Below are 21,724 nucleotides of genomic sequence, written 5' to 3'. Positions count from 1 at the left end.
AATAATATGCACTGAACATCTGGCAACATCGTAAAATATTTACTATGTGCTATACACGCATTACAGTTCCATTATGAAGATTGGGCTGGTGCTTTGTCATTAGCCGCGCTTTCCTTGCCAGGATTTGCGGGAGGATTGGCATGGCTTGCTAGAAGTTGGGATAACTTAGTCTGGTGGTGGGATGTGATCTGGAGAGTCCTTGACGCCATTGATGCAAGGATTGCACACGTCTGTCCTTGAAGGTACTCGATGTTTGGCACTGTGCTCAACCACTGCAGTTCGTCCCTACTGAGGAAACGTCCATGGACAATGCCAGCTGCATATGTTTCAAAAAGCAATTTTCAAAGCAACATTTACATTTACATTTGGTAAAGTGAAGCTTTGGACGTAAGCAGAACATTTACATGTTCTGCTTACGTATTGCTAATTCAAACAAAGGTATAAGTTGCCAGTGGCTTCCTTTGTTTTTTTTATTTTAGAGATACTCAGTGCAACATTATTTAGATAGGCATCGCGATAGGGAAAAGCTGCACTGAAACAATGTAAAGCAACCACTGCATCCATAAGCAAATGAACAAGAATTCAAGGAAGTAAAGCAATCTCACATAAAAAATCACACACAATTCAAGGTCATCAGACCATGTTATGTCCACGGCTGGTCATAGTACTCTACCAGTGATCTCTCAGCACTACTGTTCGGCACCAGATCAGTAAATCTTATCCCAGTCAATTTGCTAATTTCAGTGTGTGACACTATGCTCTATTTCACTTCAACTGCAATTGATTCATCATGGCATTCATTCTCTAACAGACCACTAGTTGGCCTCTAAATGTCATTGCACGCCTTGTCCAGGTCCACTTCTCAATGTAAACTAGCTTATCAATTACCACTATTTGCTCTCTAATCCATACTCTGTATTTTAAGCCTTCATCTCACATTTTAGACTCATCAGGGCTTTTTCATGAGCTTTTTAATTTATCAAGCACAAGCATTTATAAGCTGCAATGTTTGGACACTTTTATAAGACATTGGTAAATGTTGCTGGTTATGAACTTGCAATGCATGCCATATGTCCTCCATCTTTTATCTGCCAGAGGGCATGCAAAACTGAAGCTATAAATAATACAAGAAACTCAAAATAATGCGTTGCTGGGCTACTTGGTTCATAATCTTAAAAACTTGGAAGTGCAAAATCAACGGGAACAGCAAGGAACACAGAAAGAAACGACAGTTGTGAGCTGGCGCCCTGTCCTTTTTTTCCATGTTCCCACCCATCCTCATGGATTTTGCACTTCCAAGTTTTAAGAAAAGCAACTCAAATCAGCCAGTCAGCCATAATATACATGTACTAAAGAGTTTATGCACTGAATATTTATACTGCAGAGTTAAGCGCAATGGACTCTCATTAAACAGAAATTTCATGAATGGGATTCCTTCTTGAGTGAAACGATCACATCTAATACAACTATTTCATACTAGCATTCCACACTCCCGTTTATCTCTCAGTAAACAAAATTATTATCAAACAAAACATACTTTCCAGGTCCTTCCAGGTTGCGTTTAACTTTAATGAGAGTCTACTGTAGTGCTGGTTTAGTTACTTACCGAGGAGTATGAATTGCGGCATCTTCCTGGACAACTTGAAGAATGTTGCCACGTCTACATCAGGACTTAGGATGAGGGCATTTCGAGACAGCGTGAAAGGCGTTGCAGATTCAAACTTGGTGCCCCGAATGGCTAGGCGTACTGTTTCATTGTTGTAAGCCTTGAGAAAATAGTTCTGAAATGACAAACCATGATTTTCATAAAAAGTGCTGACAGTGTTCACGGCACAGTTCACAAGACGCAAAAACTGTTCATCAAAGGTGGGTATGATTACATTCAGGATTAACTTGTTATAGCCTTCCATGAAAAAAAAAAAAAAACAGTCGGAACATGCAAGAGAATTTCTTTTTCTCTATATCATGAGGAGAGCCAGCCAAAGAGAATATAGTACTATACAGCTTCGGACAACCGAGTTCTTCAAACAAAATTTTTGACTGCACAGAAAGCCTAGTGTGGAATAGCACCGACCGAGAGGAGCCTCAGGGAAAAATACTATGTTTGAACTATAAACAAAAACACTGGAAAGGGCTTGAAAAAATCTCCGTTTTAAACTGAAAGGGAAAAAACAAAAATTAAAATTCTGTCATTTACACGCTGAAAAAACCACTGAACAGCAAAGCTGTAAGCATATGAATTTATGTGGGTGTAGAATAAGACAGCTTAAACTCAATTGAATTATCATCTCAAGCATCAGCATTTTGTTTTATTTACTTCTTTATTCACTTCCCCCTCTGGTCGTGTGACCTGCGTGACTACCACTACTACTACGACGACGATGACAAAAGCAGCAGTGGAGGCATAGTGTATACTAAGACTGCTTGCCATAGAAGCCATTATCCCTTCTCATTGGAAGTAACACATGACAAAGGTCTGACATAGAACAGATTGGTCTTTGACGTGGCCTTAGAAGTGGTAATGGGGCATGGAAACATATTGTAAATGGTGTTTCTGGATCCACATTGTAGCAACCACAACCACATGTATATGTTGTCACCTTAAAAGGAGATTCTACTTGAAATTTCAATACAAGGCTTTTTCCAAAAATTAAACTTTTTTGTTTTTACTTGTTTCACAAAGTTCGGCTTCTCTACTTTCATGGCAACAGAGATCAAGGTGAATTTAATCTGGAAATAGGTCAAAATCACATTTAAAGAGCACAAGGTGGCTATTAAAAAAGAGATCGTCTTGAGTCTCTTGAATAACACCACCAGGCGTTTCGCTTGAGAAGTTCACGAAAGACATGCTGAAAGTAAACATGATACACAAGCTCTCATGATGGAAAAAATAATTTAAAAAACATATTTTTACCAGAGACGAGCTTTGGTTTTTACCTTCAAAACGTATTTTTCTCATGTTGCAACTATTCGGCGAGTTCTTGAGGTTCGACATCCATGTTTTTAATACTTCCGATGGTCAGATCAGGGCAAAATTTTCCCTACATATTCCTTAACATGTGAAGAGTGCAGTTGTCTCTTTTACCACATGGGCCAGTCCATGCTGATAGGGAACTCTTTGCGACCCTCCCTGTGATGCTAACTGGTGGCAGGCCTCTGGTTAGCGTAGCACAAAAAAAGTTTTCCTTTCCTCTTTAGAAACAAGTCTGGGGGGAGGGGGGATGTGAAATACCAGAGCAGTGCAGTGTATGATGAAATCGATACACTGTTAATGTATATTACTAAAGAGCTACATGCATTTTTGAGGTATATCTCGATACAGAAACACAGATACTCAGAAGTATCTCTAATACACTATCGCGATACTGCCCAGCCCTGTCCCTCATCGCCATGTTGAGCCATTGTGTTATGGTGAATGGGGAAAAGTGAACATAACACTATATAAGTTCTACTCAGGTTCTTCATGGAAAATCTTCTATCAGAATATGTTCACTGAAATCTATTATCAGCACATTAGCCTGTTTGCATTACTTAAAGGGGCCCTGAAACTTTTCAATGTAACCATGGAATAAATTCACTGGAAGAGCTTATTGCCTCACAAACTCATTGCTGCAAAAAATTTTAAGAATTACGTTCAGTGCGAGTGGAGTTACAAAGATTTGTTGCATGCTGCAATTGCATTCTCTCTTCTCTCGCCCCGATGAAAGCGCTGGAAGCTAAGCAGAGAGGGAGGGCAGGGCAAAAAAAAATACGTCACCCGCGCCTCGTGACCTTGGGCACTTTTTTTCTTTTCTTTTTTTTTTCTTTAAATTCGCAACTTCTTCAGCGTGATCGAACGTGCATGTGTGGACAAGTCGCCGCCTCCCACGGCGACCTCTGTAACGACCGAGCGCACCATGTTCAAATCAGCCAATGGCTGATAGATGGGCTTTCTACGAGTGATTTTTAAAGGTCTTCCGTCATTTGTCGAGAGAAGAGAAAGCAAATTTTAGCTGGCTTTGATAATTTATTGTGAACTCAAGGCCAGGTGCAGCGCTATAATATTTGGCTCGCGTGTTGTCGGGAGCCTCTACTACCGATCGGCAGCGTTTTCTGGCCATGCTCAAAAAGTGTTGCAGGGCCCCTTTAGGACAAATGTGTTTGTCGTCATCGTCGGCATATCACGTCTACTGTAGTGCATAAGCCACTCCTATGACATCCAATTCTCGCTGTCTGATTTCATTTCACGTCTTCAAGTTTCTTCACTTAATTGCCTCAGTTAACCCTTTTGTAGTCCATAGCTGCGCATTCCATCTTCTGGTCCTATTCTGTTTGTCTAATGGTCAGCTACCTGTCCTGGCGATGTGAGCATTTCAGGTCCATTTACCCCCCCCCCCCTTCTAATATAAACTACGACATCACCTATCTCTGTTTGTTGTCTGATAGACTCTGCTGCCTTCCTGACTGCTAGTAATATGCCTATAATATTTCTTTCCACCATGTGCTATTCTTAAAGGGGCCCTCTAACACTTTTGAAGCTCACAACGCTAAGGGGCAAACGTGAGAAAACTGAGTACGGCTCACCTTTTTGAACAGCATGTTGTGCACTTTTATCCTATCTTCCCTGGTGGATGGGTTTTCATGCATGAAGAAAATGAGCTTAGCTTCGTGTAGCTCATTACGGAGAATGTTTGCTCTGACTCTATTGTATGGGTGTGGCTGAAAGAAAACGAGGTATAACACGATTGTCAGCTCCCCACTGAAAAACACTGTGGAATATTAGCTGAAGGAGTTTACAATCAATGTTATAGGCCCCAAGTGGATCACAAGGGCATAGTGAGGCAGTTAGGCAGTTCAGCTTTAAAGCAGAGCTTTATTTAAGTTTGATTCATTGTCATTACTCAGTGAATATATTTGTAAAAATATGTATGGATAACTTAAGTCACTGGTATTTGCAACATCAAACTCCTGGTTATTCGAACAAAATATGTGTGCCACTATATAGTTCAAAGTGTATGAATGAATGAATTTATTTCTCCAGTTTAGTACAGAAAGGAAGCAGCAGCAAAAGGTTATGTGACAGTGACTTGAGAAAGACTACTGCTCCGACAAAAATCCACCGCAAAGGCTGCATGTAATTCACAAATCAGTGAAAATATGCCGTACATTCGGGATTTAACAGAAGAGACGTGAAAACGAAAGAACACGTCCACACAATATGTAAAAAAAAAAGAAAAAACACCTTCTTTCCTGAAAGTACAACAAAACCTGGTAACAAAAGATATGACAATGTGAACAGTAGTTCAAGTAAAACTCAGTATCGTATGTAGTGAGAAAAGTTACGAGTGCAAAATCTTAATTTTGATCACCTAATGCATCATCAAACACGAGTATTCGACTTAGTTGTAAAAACCTGGTAACCGACCGTTTCCCGCAACTAGTTTTTGTTCGGTGTTGTCATATTATGTAGAAGGCAGTAGTACTGATTTGTGGTTACATTTATCCTTTTAAGACACGCGCCGTACACACTTCTCACTGGCAGTCTTTCTCCAACGATCACCTTGCACAATTTTCATGGCGCTGTACGCTACAGGCGATCAGCCTGCTGAGTTACAGCTGCTATTTCGCTGATTCAAGCCGTGCTAAACTGAGCTTTAAGTAAATTCCAGGAAAGCACTCAATCTGGGTTTTGTTTTCTCTACCTCTCCTTGTGTTGCGAACACGAAGTACTGTGAGTACAGTACTCACAAATTGAAACAGGACACTCATAGTGTGTGGCCGCCGGTGCATGTACGAAACCACAGCGTTGCATTGTGGTATAGAGTGAAGGAGAGAACACCTACAGAGCAGGATCACTCCTTCCGGTCTCTAAAGAGTCGGCACTTAGTTCACAAAGCGGACACTGTCAGCGTGGTGGTGCAAGGCCCGCACGCTTTCGCATGCATGCAGCCCGAATTGAGTGGATGGTGCGCACCATTTAAGCAGGCGACGCTCTTGATCTGTGCCTTCCAATGATGAGGCACATAGGCTACGTAAGATATGGGATACAGCTAAGACATTGCGCCTGACATGTGCAAGTAGACATGATAAACAGTTCCACAAAGGCATATAAAGTTTGTCAAGCTTTTTGTCACGAGGAAAAGGTAAATGAGCAGCCACGGGCCTGTTTCTGTGCAGCATTAAAAGAATCACTTAGTATTTTGTTGTAGGAACCCGGGCAGCCAATATTGCGGCTCCGGTATTTATTCAATGATAGGTCAGAGTTTACCCTAGCGACACTAATACAATATTATTTCCATGTTGCATGGAGGCAACCCTGCCACAAATTTTTTTGTCAAGGCAGAAAGCATGAGAAAAAAAAAAACTTTCAATGTTTTATGCAGATGTTTCTCAGCTATACAAACATACACAAGGCGCACTTTCCTAACTGAATCTTGTGTCTTATACTTGCACAGAATGCCTACAGCATCGCATAAGCACTCAGAACGAGAGGGTCGTCTGCTGGCGCCGCAATAAAAGTAGTGCGCAGCAGCGAGTTAGTGCGGACTACATGCGAAGGTGCGTAAGCCTTGCAGCGCCACCCTGGCAATGTACACATGGTGAACTATAGGCCGACACTCTGGCGACCAGAAAAAGTTATCCTGCTCCGTAGGTGTTCTTCCCCTCGCTCTATACCACAATGCAACACATTGGTTCCACGCGCACCCACGAGCGGCGGCACATGTACCGTCGGCCACACGCTCCGAGTGTCCCGTTTCAGTCCGTGAGTACTGTACATGCAACGTTATCGTCATTCAATGAAATGTTTACCGCAATGGTCTAAACAGTGCAATGCTAGTGCATGTGCTGCTCTCCATAAAACTGAGGCTTAGATCAGATCTCACTGTTGATGAAACTAGAAATAAAAAGTCTACTACTACTACAAACCTCTCTTTCGACATCAATACGTTTGGCCATGCCGCATCTCTCCCAATCCGGCTCTGAGCGGCGCGGTATGATAGGCTTGCAGACTTCCAAAATCATCTTCTTTTCTAGATGAGGCTCTCTTGGGTTTCGCCCACGAATCCGCCGGTATCGAACCTGATTTACCAGCGGACACACGATTCCTGCAAGAAAGTAGTGGTCCGCATATAATTATGCGTCGCCTCAAGCGGCAGCTGCATTCAATTTGCGCATATATACTAGATGAGAGTGCGCAAGTTACTGCGCCAAAACTTCACACGAAACAAGACTGCACGTGCGTTCTGAATTAATAAATAAGTTTCTTACTTGGGTTGAGCTTTACAACAGCTCTGAGCGCGGCCATTTTGTTCTTGATGTTTATGACGATGCGAGAAACATCATAACTTGCGTTCTGTGAAATGCCGAAACGAAACCGAAACTGCGCTGTCGAGGGCCGAGCTCCTTTCTTCGATAAAGCTGATAAAAAGATGGCCATGTGCGTGCTATAAATTGAATAAAATTCGCGCTACCTCAGGTATATTGTGATATTGTGCTGACTACTTGTAGGATTTATTATACGTGCGCAGTGTGTCGAAATGAGGTGCTCAAGATTTGACACCATTCATGGAATCTATTACATATCACGTTTGCGCGCACAGACTCAAGAATGGAAGTATCCTTAGCATACTAGATAGCCGTTAACCTATATATTAACCTTGTTCGCGACTCAGATGCCTTGATTTGGAATTGGGTTTGCCAGAATGATATATCGTTTCCACTGTGCCACCGCAGCTGTATTAACCTCTAGTTTTACACTACGACGTATATCCTGACAAAGCTAACCGAGCCATTCTCAGAAGCTTAAGCGCCGTGAATACGTAAGAGGCTGATTCAGCTTTCGTAACGAATGACGTAATTGGTTGCGTCACCACCGCGCGTGGCCCTAGCGGCGGCGCCACCGTCGATATCAACAACGCGCTCGGGCGCCCCATACCTCGCTGGCTGTCGGCGGCCGGGAGCGGGCACTGGGCGACTCACTCATCGGCCGTCGCAGTCAACGGCAGGCACACCACGTCAAGCGCCCTATGCCCCGACAACGGCCAAGCCCAGGAACAAGCCCACTTGCCCACAGAACCGGCATGCCAAATTCCACGTAAAAACTTGGGGCACAAAATTTTCCCGGACAGCAGCCAACTCAAAAGGAAGTCGGGCTAGTTAGGTGCTTCGGCAAAGCAGAGCTTTGCGTGTGTTCGTGACAGGCCGCTTTTACATGTGCTTCGTGCGTGGCGTCCCGTGCATTGCAACGTCAACATGACTCGGATACTGCTCGTCGCCGTCGCGTTGATCTTCTTCGTGGGTCCCACAAAGAGCGCGGAAGTTTACACCGACCAATTTGTGGTTCACGTCGAAGGAGGTGCCGAGCTGGCTAGGGAGCTGGCGAACAAACACGGCTTCGAGTACTTGGGACAGGTAAGAGCGAGCCTCCGAAATCGTGCTCCTTTTTTGTAGACCGTCCACAAGTGCGTACCATTGCGTGCCGCGACAAAACACGCCGATAACTTGTTTCATATGCTACGTAGTAACGATAGAACGTGATTACTCGATCGACTGTAGGAAGCGCACGCTACCATCGACGTTGCATCTTACGGTTCACCATTTCTTTCACGACTTCTTTTAATTCCGGAACCGGTTCTCCCGTACTTTACGCCCCGCTGCGTGACGTCCCCCCATTTTATTGTTTATTCGGCCGCTGTTTCTCACGACTTCCTTTTTGTTTTCGCGACGTACTCGTGCGGTTAGTTTTCGCGGCGTGTCACGAACAGCCAAGAGCGCTTCGTCGCCGAACATACTTGCGCACGAGCCCTAAAAGTGACCCGAGCTATCTTGCGAACAGGTTTCCTTTCACGGCGAAGATAATCCGTGTTGCTTCGAGGTTCCGTCGTGGATGGGAACCCGAGTTGCCCAACTTCCGAAGAAAACTTTCTTACGGGACTCTTTACTTAGAGTAACTTCTCCGGCGGTACGCCAAGAGCAGCTGCGCTGTTATCGATCATTGGGAACAAAGCCGCCTGCTTTCGCTTTGTGCGCTCTGCTCTTTGCAACTCGGCCTGGAAACCCGCTTTTCCGTGATGTGTCAACATATTGTGCTCGTTTAATACAGAGTGCGAATGTCGTTTCGAGCTGCAATGTCCATTGTCTTGCTGCCTGAAAAAAAGAGGAGTGCAGTTCCCAGCAGTAGCGACATTTTCTTTTACTCCCTTTCATCTGGAGAACATAACTATCGAGGATAATGTCAAACTTTGGGATATTCAAACATTCGTACCTAATTTTTCTGTGCCGTCATTTTCTCTCTTATACAAACTAATCTAATAAAACGGGCTATACTTTCCAAGAGCTCTATAAACTTTTTATTACGCAATCGCTGAATGCGCTCTGCGTGTTAACAATTGATGCGTCGGTGAAAACAGAGTACGCTGTCAGCTCGCATCGAGATACAAGAAATCGTATTCAATTTCTAAGTATTAAATAATCTCTCTCTATATATATATATATATATATATATATATATATAATGCGAACTACCTTGCAGCGTGATGATGACCACTACGGCGCTAATCCAACACGCGACAGTGGTACACATGTCGCTGGTGTAACATGCGATTGCCGGAAAATCAGGAAATTAGAACATTTTCATACATCTTCTAGAAAACAATTTATTTGCGAAAAGCCTGTGTAATTAGTTCGGACACGAGAAACGAACTAAGTACGTTGTTTATATTCCAAAAGTAACGCCGACCTTCTAACTTGTGTAGCTAGGGCCATAGGCGAAACTTTCACGCCAAAACAAAGGTTTCTGTTCCTGCAAACATTAGCATTTGTAGTGTTTCAATATTTTGCTTTCATTTTATACGTACCGTGCTCTGCCACCTGAACAAAAAAAAAAGAGCGCAACAGTTCAGCGAAAATTTTTCAGAGCAATTTTTTAGCGTAAAAACCCTTATACCAAGTGACATCTACGAATAGCTATACTGTACAAAGTGCCTTACGTGCGAGGCCTCTTTGCTTCAATTCAATGTGAGCATTCTCTCAGCGTAGCTTTGCCGCGTGTGTCATTTAGTTATACTATGAACCAAACCTCGATTTATGGTGTGTTCCGTATTGGCCGCGAAATTGTGCGATAGTTCTACACTAATCTAGAAAGTCGCATCTTGGAGCAGGCGCTTTCTGGAAGTGTTTACCGTTCGGTAGTGTGGGTAGCACACCTTGGAGCGATAAAGGATGCCGAGAGTCTGTCTCCTTGCGAGTGTTTACGCATGGCCACGCCTAATCTGCAGCGGCGACGATACGCACTGCGTTTTTTTTTTCTTTTTTTCGTTTTACCGCTTCGCGAAGCGTCAGCCTATATGTTTGCGCAGCCGCGAACATTGAAACTTTCGCACCCTGCAGTTTATCTCGTGCATCGTGGTGTTAGCTGTAGCCCGCCTTTGGCTGGGCTCATCGCAACTTGCTGGCCGACCTAACTTAACCCCTAACCACCACTAACTTGGAGTCAAAGTACAAGGTACCGTTATCGAACTCTCTCTTACTTCAGGAAGAGCAGGTTTTCGCGATTCTAAAAGGCACTTTGTTGATCAGATTGCGCGGGCATGTGGCAACATTAGCGCTGCCATTTCTCCACTTAGTTTCCATGGAAAAATTGAACTCGAATAAATGGAACGTGGCGTTTCAGTTCCTCGCCTTCACCTTTCAGTACTAATCAACTACTGCGTGGGCCGTGATGTTTGAGTTGTACAACACAATCAGTTTTTCGTTTTTCTTGTAAGCAACTATGCAGCAGTATGCCAGACAAAGTATCTAATCTTTTTTTATCGTTTTACAACAGGTCATTGTCAACTAATCTGTAAAGTGCTGACCATATATGTTGACAAATACAACTAGTTACGACGGATAGCTATAGCTCGCCAGATAACGCCAGAAGTTTAACTATGGGAATAATCAATGTTGTCAAGAGTAAACAAAGGGTCTGAAGAAGGCCGAAGGGGCATGTAAACCAAGTTGCTTAGTGATAGCCTATAACAATTATGGCACATGTTAGCGGTGTGCTCTGAAAGGGTATCACAAACTTGCAGTCCCTGCGAGTTCGAAGCAGTTGCTGATCTTGGCAATTATCACTGGCGCATATGTGTCGGTTTAGTTAACACTAGTACACACTAAACCGAGGTTGTCTGTTTTTTGTTAGACTATATACGAAGCTAATCGACAATGGGCTAAGATTAATAAACACTAGCAAAGTTAAGGGATCGAGGGGGTCTGATCTTGTTAAAAAGAACCAAATACGAAGCTAATACATATGTTTGGCAAAATCATGTGGAGCTGATGGATAATAAGCCTTGGCCCGTTATTCATTAGCTTTGTAGGGTCTTGTCGGTCGTGGTTTTGATCCTGGCCATGGTGGTCCCATTTCGACGGAAGCAAAATGGTGGAGGCCTGTTTACTGTGAGATGTCAGCTCACGTTAAGCACCACATTGTCGAAATTTCCGGAGCCTGCCCCTATATAAGGTGTTTCTCATAATCATATCGTGATTTTGGTACGTAAAACCCCAGATATTACTGTATTCGTATGATCTTGTCTAAGAAAAAAACAGACCCCCTCGATTCCTTGACTTAGCTTGTGTTATTAATGTTGTATAAACAGCTCCGAATACAGAGCTTAAAGAAAGGACTACTTTTATACCAGTGCGCTCACACAATGTTTCGGGAGTCATAATCACTGGTATGCGAGTTCCGCAACTGTGCGAAAATACTGTGCGTGCAGCAAAACGTGAAATTGTGCAATAGGGTAATGAAGACTACGTCTACATAGGACAGGTAATAACCGCGGAGTTGAACCAGGAGATTGAAGTAACGAGAATAATAAGAATGGGGTGGAGCACATTTGGTAAGCACTCTCAAATAATCACAGGTTGATTGCCACTGCCCCTCAAGAGGAAGGTATATAACAGCTGCATCTTGCCGGTACTTACGTATACGGAGCAGAAACCTGCAGGGTCACAAAGAGGGTTCAGCTTACATTGAGGGCGACGCAGCGAGCGATGGAAAAGAAAATGATAGGTGTAGCCTTAAGAGACAAGAAGAGAGCAGAGTGGATCAGGGAACAAACCGGGGTTAAGGTTGTCATAGTTGGAATCAAGAAGAAATGGACATGGGCAGGGCATGCAGTACGTAGGCAGGATAGCCGCTGTTTATTAAGAGTAACTGACTGGATTCTCAGCGAAGGCAAACGCACGAAGGGGAAACAGAAAGTTAGGTGGGCAGATGAGATCAGGAAGTTTGCAGGTATAAAGTGGCAGCAGCAAGCACGGGACTGAGTTCGCTGGCGGATCATTTTAGAGGCCTTTGTCTTGCAGTGAACGTAGTCAGGCTCATGATGAATGGATGAAGCACGCCGAAACATTTGGGACAGAAAGTTGCTTAAATAACGATAAACCATGCCGTAAAAGGCTCGTATGGCATAGTGGTTGCGCAGGCTACAAAAATTCTTGAATCATGCATGAGTACACCAGTAGGTCACCGCAATACGTGTAATCACAGCAAGGTTACAACTTCGTGGGACAACGCGTTGACGCTGCGTATAGGGCTCCTTCCAGTAAGGACCGGCTTAAAAGGTACGCTCAGGTACAAAGCGTGCCGTATTGTTGAAACATTTGGCTACATTCTTGCTTTCGGGAGGGCAGCATGAAAGTTAAGTTGGCGAAGCTCTTATGCGTAGCCATCAAACGGAATCGCACGCCACTAGTTCGACTACTCGACTACTTCGAGTTTCCTATAACGTAATGCATACACATTAAATATGAGACACTCATTCCGCGAAATCAATATGTAAATAACTATATGTAGAGATTGTATATACAGCTCTTCGTGTGGACTAACATATAAGTCGTCAGAAACTACGCAACTAAGTACAAAGAAGGACTTCGTGTGTGACGCGCGCCTGAGACGATTGCGCAGCAACTGTTTATGACGGCATCATTTTAACTAACACTTGACCGAAGTCAGTCGTTAAGAATTGATCATGGTAAAAATGAGGTGACCTAAACTGTCTGTTGTTTTCGTTCGCCGTTCGTGGGATGAATCCCTGCATGTGCTCTTCCAATGTGTTTTCGTGTGACAGCCCCTGTCCTTAAGGAAGCGTGACTCACGTGGGATCTCATCGGCCGTCCCATTGACATTGTTCGCTGTCCCATTGTTAGAAGCTTTTCACAACGAGTAGAGATAACAGTGCGGTGCTGGCGGTGTAGGTGGTTGCGAAATCATGTACTACGGAGTATCAGGGTATTGTAAAAATATATAGCCCAACGGCACGAAGCAATGACAGCGATTTCGTTCGTCTCATTCACCTTTCGAAGCCGCCGATTTTGTGACGACGGCAGGAGACAGCACCGCCGACTGACCCCTCAGTGCGAGCCGTCCGGCGCACCCTTATCTCATGTTCTGCGGGGCTGTTAATTTGAGAACCCCCGATAAAAGCCGCCAACGCTTGGCAGCAATCGCCAGCCGATATGCGCCGCCACCGAGCGGAAGTTCGGCGTTGCATTTGCCGGTGATAGCTGCATTTGAGAGCCCCCCCCCCCCCCCCCCGACGCTTGAAAGGTATGCCGATCATCAAATACACGTGACAGACAAGGTGGCACAAATTGTCCCCCCCTATAGTGTCGGCGTGCTTTTGATAAAGCCTTCTCCACTTGCTCGGTCGTCTTAGCGACGCGACAGCACCGTGGTGGAAGCTTGTGTTCGTCGCAGAGCACGTGTGTGGATATCGAGCACTTTTATCTAGCTCGCTTCGAAGACAACTGTTTACGATTATTTTGTCTGATACGAACGACGAGTGACTTAGGCCAAGTGACAAAAAAACGCGTTGTTGAGGCGAGATAATATAGGTAGCCTTGGTTGGCTTGCTGATTAGTATTGCCCGCCATTGGGTAATCCGAAAGTGCTGAAATCTTTTGACAGGCTTTCCTTCCCTTTTTTCCTCTCTGTATACCTTTCGTCAAACACGTAACTGACCGAAATGTTCATTCTTTTCACAACTATACAAGCATTCAAGCGGCAGAAAAGCCGTCTGCTGAGCATTAGCACGTGTACGTCATTACGGAGAAGGTATTTGAATGGTTAATGTAAAAATAATTCATAGCGATTTTGCATTGTCTTCTGTAACTTTTTTTTCTTTTCCTGCCTTAAACGAGCAGCTTAAACTTGAGTGTCTTGCTCAAACTTGAGTTGAGAAATGGCCGGCGAAAAAGTGCACGTCGAATCCCACATATTTTGAAGGCACGTTTAAACGGCGCGAAGGAGACAGGCAACATGCTAGAAACAAACAAAACACGCGCACACTCCAAGTGCAGTATGCCACGTGTGTGCCTAAAACACAGTCGTGTGCGTGCGTGTTTAAGCCCACGGAGTCGTATAGCCACTACAGTAGACTCTCTGGTCTGGCCTTGGGAGCCTTCAGTGTGCGCGGTAGATTTTCTCTGGTCTCGCCTTGGGAGCCTTCATGTGCGCGGTAGATTGTCCCTGGTCTCGCCTTGGAAGCCTTGATGTGCGCGGTAGACTATCCCTGTTCTCGCCTTGGGAGCCTTCATGTGTGCGGTAGATTGTCCCTGGTCTCGCCTTGGGAGCCTTCAGTGTGCGTGGTAGACTCTCTCGTCTCGCCTTGGGATCCTTCATGTTCGCGGTAGATTGTCCCTGGTCTCGGCTTGGGAGCCTTCAGTGTGCGCGGTAGACATTCCCTGGTCTCGTCTTGGGAGCCTTGATGTGCGCGGTACTCTCTCGTCTCGCCTTGGGAGTCTTCATGTGCGCGCGCCTCCGAGCCGGCGCGCACATGAAGGCTCCCTAGTCCCGCCAACCGAGCGAATCAGTGTTGATTCTTCTCATATGATCGTTTGCTCAGCTGTCCTGCCTTTTTTTTTCCGCGCTTGGTCGTTTAGTCTCTTATCCAAAAAAAACGTCCCAGGTCTCCTTGTATCTCGACACTTTGTTTTTGTTAAGCATCTGAACGTAACGTATCGTGTCGTGGTCAAGTTTTCAGCCGTAACCATATCTGACCGCCGCAGTTCGCGAGTGTTCAATTCGGTGTTTTCGTATAAGCGTGCATGTTTTCGTCTCTTGATTAAAATGGCCCAAGACGTCTGGGTCACGGTCGTGAAACTTCGCTATATATTTTCCAGTGTTTTCATCGGTTGCTCTACCATTTGCAGAACGCTAGTAAAATGATTCGATATCAGCTGTCGTGTTACATCAGTCTTGTTTTTTGTAGCTTAAGCCACGATTCTTGATCCGTTGCGTCTGGTGTAGTATACTTGGTTATGAACTAAGTGCTGCCTTATGTGACATGCATGCCTGTTGCTTTTCAACGCAAAACGCCATAAAACGTCGACGGTCGCCGATCCAATAGCGTTCTGTGTAGCTTTTAACGATCGAACGCATGCTTCAAGAGATGTATATGGCGTACAGCGAGAGTTCCTTGACTGGGCTCACATCCCCCGCTGTTAGAACTTTTTTTTTTTGTCCGTTCAAACTGCAATTGCGTGGATCCCACAGCTTGCGCACGTGATCCTATCCGGGTGTATCGAGTCTTCTAGAACCGAAGAGAAGCCTGCATCGTCTATGTGCTTTGGGTGCTCGCTGAGCTGGCGTTAACTCTACGGTCACGTATCGGGAAAGTGCGCTCTGTGCTCGGCCCGCATCTCGAGAATCTACGCACTCGAACGGCGGCTTGTGTTTATCAAGCCTCGTCGTCTGCCCTCCCCTCGTCCGACCTCTGCCGAGCTTTCGAGAAAAGGAAGGGGATGAGGGGGCTTTTTCCGACCTTCGACGTAAGCGCTGCTCGCCTCTTTACTTTGTCGTCACAGACGCTTTGACGCCTTTGTGCTGCAATAATCTGCATATAGCCGTCGCACTGTTGGCGGTGCTTTGACACGTGAGCACGTTTGGACATCAGTTCGGTTGATCGGATGCTTTTTTTTTAATGCATTTTGGAGTAGCTGGACCACGTCGTAATGGTTTTGGTTATCGTTGACTTGCCTCATTCGGCTGATGGTTGAAATAATTTTTAACCACGTGCGTAGTAAAACTTTGCCGTGAGCTTCTTTTTTTTTGCAGTTGAAAATCTCGAGAGATGCGTGAGCGCGGACCGTACCAAGAACACGCTCTCGTGTGCATTGCTCACGGATTGAAACGCGACATGAAGATTTTTGGTATATATACATACTGGTGTGCGGAGTCGCTCTGAATAACCACCTCATATACGCCTCTACTAATTACGAATCTGTGGCTTCTAAAGCCAATCTTATCTCTGGTGTAAGCTTCAAGTCGAGATGGCTCCGATACGACACTAAGTGATCAAGATGGTTGAAACCTAAATAACTGCACTGCGTAGCTCTAGACGGTTGCGTTGCAACTCGTGCGTACTGTATTATGCATTGGATGCAGATTAAAGAAACCAGCGAGGCTACAGGAATAATCCCCTGTCGCTACCCTAACTGCAAGATGACGTGCGTCAAATTTGATAACGATCTCCCTATTAGCACGGCACAAAATAGCACTATTATATCACTTTATGTTGCCTTCCACTTCGCCGCGCTTCGTGTAATCTCTTTTCATAATCTCTGGTTGGCTGCGTGCTCTCTGATAAGACTCAAAACGCGGGCATGGCAAAATTTTGTGTGCCTCTGCAGCCCGCCGATTTTTGCGACATGCAGGACCCGCTAGCGAGACTCCTTTGGTATTTTCGGGTCCCAACCGTCGAGGGCTGCTTTTGCACGCACGTATCCGCTGTAAAACGAGACGCCCTCAAACGTCCATTTCCGGTGGGTGCATGCATATGCCTGCCGCGCGAGGACGCTATCTGCCACACCGCGCGCGCGCTCCGTTGTCAAGTGCCGCGAAAGCATTTTTGTTCCCCCCTCGCTCAAGTGTCCACGCTTCGCGCCTGGCCTTTACGGCCACTTCACACGAACCGGCGTTGAGCACATTGTAAAAATCACAGCATATCCACGGAGTGAATGACGATTGGTGGGGCGCAGCGTTCGTCAGTCTGTCTGTCCATTCGTTCTTGCGTCCGCCTATCTGTGTGATCCTTGGTGTATCCGTCCGTTTGTTCATTCGTCTGTCTGTCCGTCCATCTCTTTTTGCGGCCATCCCTCTGTCTGTCCGTCCGTGCGTGTGTCAGTCTGTTCGTCCGTCCGTATGTCTAGTGAAAACTCCAAGCACAGCCATCTCACATCTTTTCATCGTGTATTCATCATATACAAGTGCCCTTATCCAGCAGACATTGTAAGGACCGCTATTTCGGGTATGTGCCACTGGTGGTTACGTACTACGAGGGACGCACAAGCCACGCCATAAGGAGTTTCGCCCCTAAAAAGCACGCCGCTCTGTGTGAACCCCTGCTGCATTCTGACTGACGCGTTGGCTCACATGCGACCGACATTTTCTATCCAGCTTGCTAATAATTTCGTCCCTTCTGTCCTCGTGTTCTTCCGTACGCAGTTCCTACAATCGAAAAGCATCTTTTTTATTAGTCGGCAAGTTGAGACTGATAGAAGCTTAACGATATGCCGTTGCTGCTTTATAAGATAGATTACACGGTCTGAATTTCAGACGTTGCACAGTGTGACTTTCCTTTTTTTTAGATGCGGAGCATCTAATACTCGAGGCTTGTAGTGCGGCGCCGTCCGCAAGCTTCCTCCTCCTTCTTCCACCATCTGTGCATCCCTTCCTCCTCTACACACCGCGCGCGCTTCACTCCTCCACCATCTGTGCACCCTTCCTCCTCTACACACCGCGTGCGCTTCTCCTCTTCACGAACATTCGCTAGCTGTATAATGTAGCGCGCATGCGCCGTCACGCTTCGAGAACATCGGCAGCTGACGCGCGCGCATGCGCCGTCGCGCTTCGAGAACATCGGCAGCTGACGCGCGCGCATGCGCCGTTGCGCTTCTCCCCCTTCTCGAACATTCGACAGCTGACAGTGCATGCGCCGTCGCGCTGTATATATACTCAAGGTCGGCGCTCGCTCGCTCAGTTGCCGCTCGTCGGTTGGTTTGTACGGCGCGTCGACGTCCAAGGTCGCGGTGAAATGAATTCCAACGAATCCACAAACACAATGATCGACGTCCCTTCGACCAGCGCCGCCCTTTCGCATCCGTGTGTACGTGTTCACTCATTTAACACCCCCTCCTACAACCACGTTAACCAATTTAGCCATCGACCCAAGTAAGTCGCAATTGAACACCCCATTTCACAACCACGTTAACCAATTTAGCCATCGACCCAAGTAAGTCGCACTTTAACACCCCGTTAACCAATTATATGCTCCGCATCCTCCTCAGTGTTCCCCCGAGGGAAGCTGCGGGCTATTTTTTTCAGCGTGTGGCGGTCACGTAGCCTCAGACATGACTGTTTTGCGCATTGCGTGGCGATCATTTTGTAACGGTGTAAAAACCACCGCAGATAGCTTGTGCTGTAGCGAGAGCCAAGCTTGCATAATTGTGATGCGAGGTGTCCCAGTGAGACGTCGTCGTTTCAGCTTCGGACCCACGTGCAAATGTGGATGGTTTATCACAACCGCGCTGTAAGTCTAACGATGCGCGCAGATATAAACGTGTTGCCTTCGTGAGCTTAGAAGGATACGATTTGCTGGGGACTCAGATGTAAAGCGTGTCATAAGTAAGGCTACAGGAATGCTTATAAGCTTATCGCACGAAAAGTGGGTAGAAAAAAGAAAATCGTTCTGCTGCTTACACGCATAGACGATGGCTTGGCTGGGGTATTGTCCAGTAATTTATGTAAGCTCCATTGCAGTGACGTTATGCGTTTGAACGTGGCGCTGGGTCGCCCGGCCAATCCATATCACGTTAAGCTATGTGTAGTGCTATGAGTATATATGTACTCTGCCACTGCGTATATTGCAAGCATGGAGGTGGAACGCATCAAATTGCAATATATAATATAAAGCGCTGTGCGTATAATAATAAAAGTGGATTACACAGCAATAATGTTTCGATATGAAATACATGTTTCGCGTGGTTTTCCACTTGCGAACCAAGAAGCGCACGCAACGACGCCCGCCATTTGCGGTGAGCCAAGTGAACACTTGCGTCGTATAGCAGTTGGCTATGGTGTACACTTAGGCCTGCTCGGGAACGAATTGATGCTCCTTTTTCGGAGAGAGTGAAACGCCGTTATCCCGCGCGATGTTTGCAGGCTGGCCGATTGGCGGCGCACGCGAGCTCTGCGAAGACGTTTACGACGTCGCATGCAGATGCTTTGACTCCACGGCTTCCTGCGTCGCAGCTGTTCGGACGGGGCGGAAAAATGTGACGGCCGTTAACCTTCCTCCCATGGATTCGCCGCGCGCCCTTGATAATCGGCCAGTCGTTTCGGTCGGCGTTGCCACCACGCGATTTGCTTCCTCTGTTTTTGTCTTCCTTCTTTTTTTGTTAGTCTGTCATTTAATTCGGCGTTCTCTTCTCTATAAGAAACCCATTGGCTGCGGTGCCACCAATGTTGTTTTAATCGCAAGGAGTGCTGGCAATGGTGGACTCCTTCTTCCATCGCCGTCAGGCCCTTACTTTTGATCGTGTGTTCGTTACTTGGTTAGGCCTATGTATATGTTTTCTTCTTTCGTGTCTGATCGCGCCTGTCGAAGACTGGCCACTCGAAGCAAGCGGTTGCAGGCACGACCGCGCGGCTGGCATGGCAAATAAATTGAGTCCAGCCAGCGTAAGTAATGCGATAAACGCGCCTAACATTTTGCATGGTATGCAAAATGTTAGGCGCGTAGTCCATCGTTGTCCTGTTTACGCGAAAAATGTAGTGAGGGGTATGTTCTTCCTTTAATCCTTGTCGCTCTGTTCAGGACCGTCCTCAAAATTGTGACTTAGCTTGCTCGCTCTCTTCTAAATATACATTATATGACAACTTTAAGTGAAAATTAGTAGCTTGTTGGTTGTAGTTACTGGTACATATAAGCGGTGACGCGTGCGCGAGCGTATAGGGGCGACGAATTTGCGCAATGGAACATTACTTAGAGCCAAGTTAAGCATGGGTGCTGCCGTAGTTGTCCGCCGCCGGTGTCCGTAACCACTATCGCACGAAATGGAAAAAATTGAGTAAATTAAAGCAACAAGGACACAATGGTATTTGAACCCGGGTCCCCTGCGTGCGAGCCCAGTATCCTACCGTTGAGCCACGCTGATGCATGGAACTCCATTGCAAACTGGCCTCAGGCAGGCTTGATGCAGGGAAAGAAATCGCTTTAATACGAGTAATACGGTATTTTAGAACACCAAAGGAACAACCAGGTGACACATAATGCGAATTGCGCAACGAGTTGGTCTTCGAATGATCCAATTCTTTACAAAAGCTTGACCTTGTTCACCTCTTAACTGGGGCGTATACCCACTGTGGGGGGTATTGTGGGAATTACAAAAACTTCCGGCATAATTCTTCATCGTCCCTAGCCACAGCACACAAAAAAAGCAAAGTTTCTTGCAAGTGTGCAGAACTTGCCACTTGCCTGCCTACTGCGCAATGATTAATGGCGTAGTGGGGACGTAGTAGCCAACCGAGCCAAGCTCGGTTAACCTCCCTGTATTTCCTCTCTCTCTCTCTCTCTCTCGGTGAAATATATAGGTGCAAAAAACCGAAAGGCACGCGTGAGAGTCCGGTTACCCACATCAGCATTTCTCGTTTTAACCTTTGTGTACTTTGCCTTGCTATAAATAATTCACACATGTGGTGCTGTAACTACATTCAGCATTTAAAGCACACTGCGTCTTTATTTGTCGCGTTTACACCCTCAAGTTTGTCAAGGCACGTGGCACTTCGACGAGAAAACATCACATACCTCGATGGGATCAAGTTTAACTCTCGGAGGTTCGATCTTGTACGGTTTTTGACTGTTCGTGTGCTCATCAGCAACGCGCGTAACGGCCGCAGTTCATGTATAATGGCGCATCACGAGTCGAGCGATGTGTGTATACGCATCTGTTACCGGTGTTGTCTTTCGTCTCTCCATATTCGTACGGATCTCGCAAGTTCCGTTTGCCGTCTCGACGCCACATGGGGTAAGATTTCGAATTTTCATTCGCTTGTGACCCGAGGAATACCTTTTCCTCATTCACGTTGCTGCCGCTTCGCGTGACAAACTACGCTCTCTGTTGCAAACCTGTCCTTACCTGCGCTTTACAATTCGTCCCTCTCTCTCTTCCTCCACCTTTCGATGCCGCTAGGACGAACAGTATAGAGGCATTTGAGCGGGGCGTATTGCGACAGCTCGCCGCGTGCAGTTTAACGGTTCCACTGGACCTGCTCTGCGGGTGCTGTAGGGCATCCTGCAGGAGCTGGCACGAATGACCTCGCGCGGTCACCGATGCGCTGCGTCAAACCCGTTTCCGCAGACTGCGCCGCGCTCGTAAAGTGCGCGCTGTTGAGAACGACGGGCCGATCCCGCCGCTTCCACCACTGTTGAGAATCTGCCTCCGTGGATCCCACCGCTGACCTCCACTGTTGAGAAACGGACCGATCCCGCCGAAGCCACCACTGTTGCGTAGAGTATGTTTATCAGCTCGCGACTGCTTCTGCGCAGAGCCGATAAGACGAGCGGACGAGACGACGGTGAGTTAAACAAGGTTTATGTACAGCATATATACAGAGGCGTTACAATTTCGGCACTGGGGCCGACAGAGACTCGAAAAGCCGAGCTCTTTTCTCTAACACATAGGTCAGCTTTTCGCCTAA

General features: G+C 46.2%; 2 protein-coding genes across 4 annotated transcripts in view; one reads left to right on the top strand and one right to left on the bottom strand.

Annotated features, from left to right (window-relative positions):
- Positions 1-18: 18 nt before the first annotated feature.
- Positions 19-7,398, bottom strand: mRpL10 (mitochondrial ribosomal protein L10). Its single transcript, XM_037412353.2, has 5 exons — positions 7,249-7,398; positions 6,907-7,085; positions 4,564-4,698; positions 1,607-1,781; positions 19-316 (listed from the first exon to the last, which is right to left on the bottom strand). The coding sequence occupies exons 1-5, from the start codon at positions 7,283-7,285 to the stop codon at positions 72-74; spliced, it is 771 nt and encodes a 256-aa protein (XP_037268250.2). The 5' UTR covers positions 7,286-7,398; the 3' UTR covers positions 19-71.
- Positions 7,399-7,932: 534 nt separating this feature from the next.
- Positions 7,933-21,724, top strand: part of LOC119159553 (proprotein convertase subtilisin/kexin type 4-like) — a 247,366-nt gene continuing 233,574 nt past the window's right edge. For all 3 annotated transcript variants that reach the window (XM_037412354.2, XM_075891583.1, XM_075891582.1), the window contains exon 1: positions 7,933-8,391. In XM_037412354.2, the coding sequence (XP_037268251.2) occupies positions 8,233-8,391 (159 nt within the window). In that variant the 5' untranslated portion in view covers positions 7,933-8,232. The remainder of the gene's footprint in view (positions 8,392-21,724) is intronic.

The sequence above is a fragment of the Rhipicephalus microplus genome, chromosome 1, assembly GCF_043290135.1.
Source record: "Rhipicephalus microplus isolate Deutch F79 chromosome 1, USDA_Rmic, whole genome shotgun sequence".
Classification (NCBI taxonomy): Eukaryota; Metazoa; Arthropoda; class Arachnida; order Ixodida; family Ixodidae; genus Rhipicephalus; species Rhipicephalus microplus.
The sequence above is the reverse complement of the archived record's forward strand: the minus strand, read 5'-3'. Positions and strand labels throughout refer to the sequence as shown.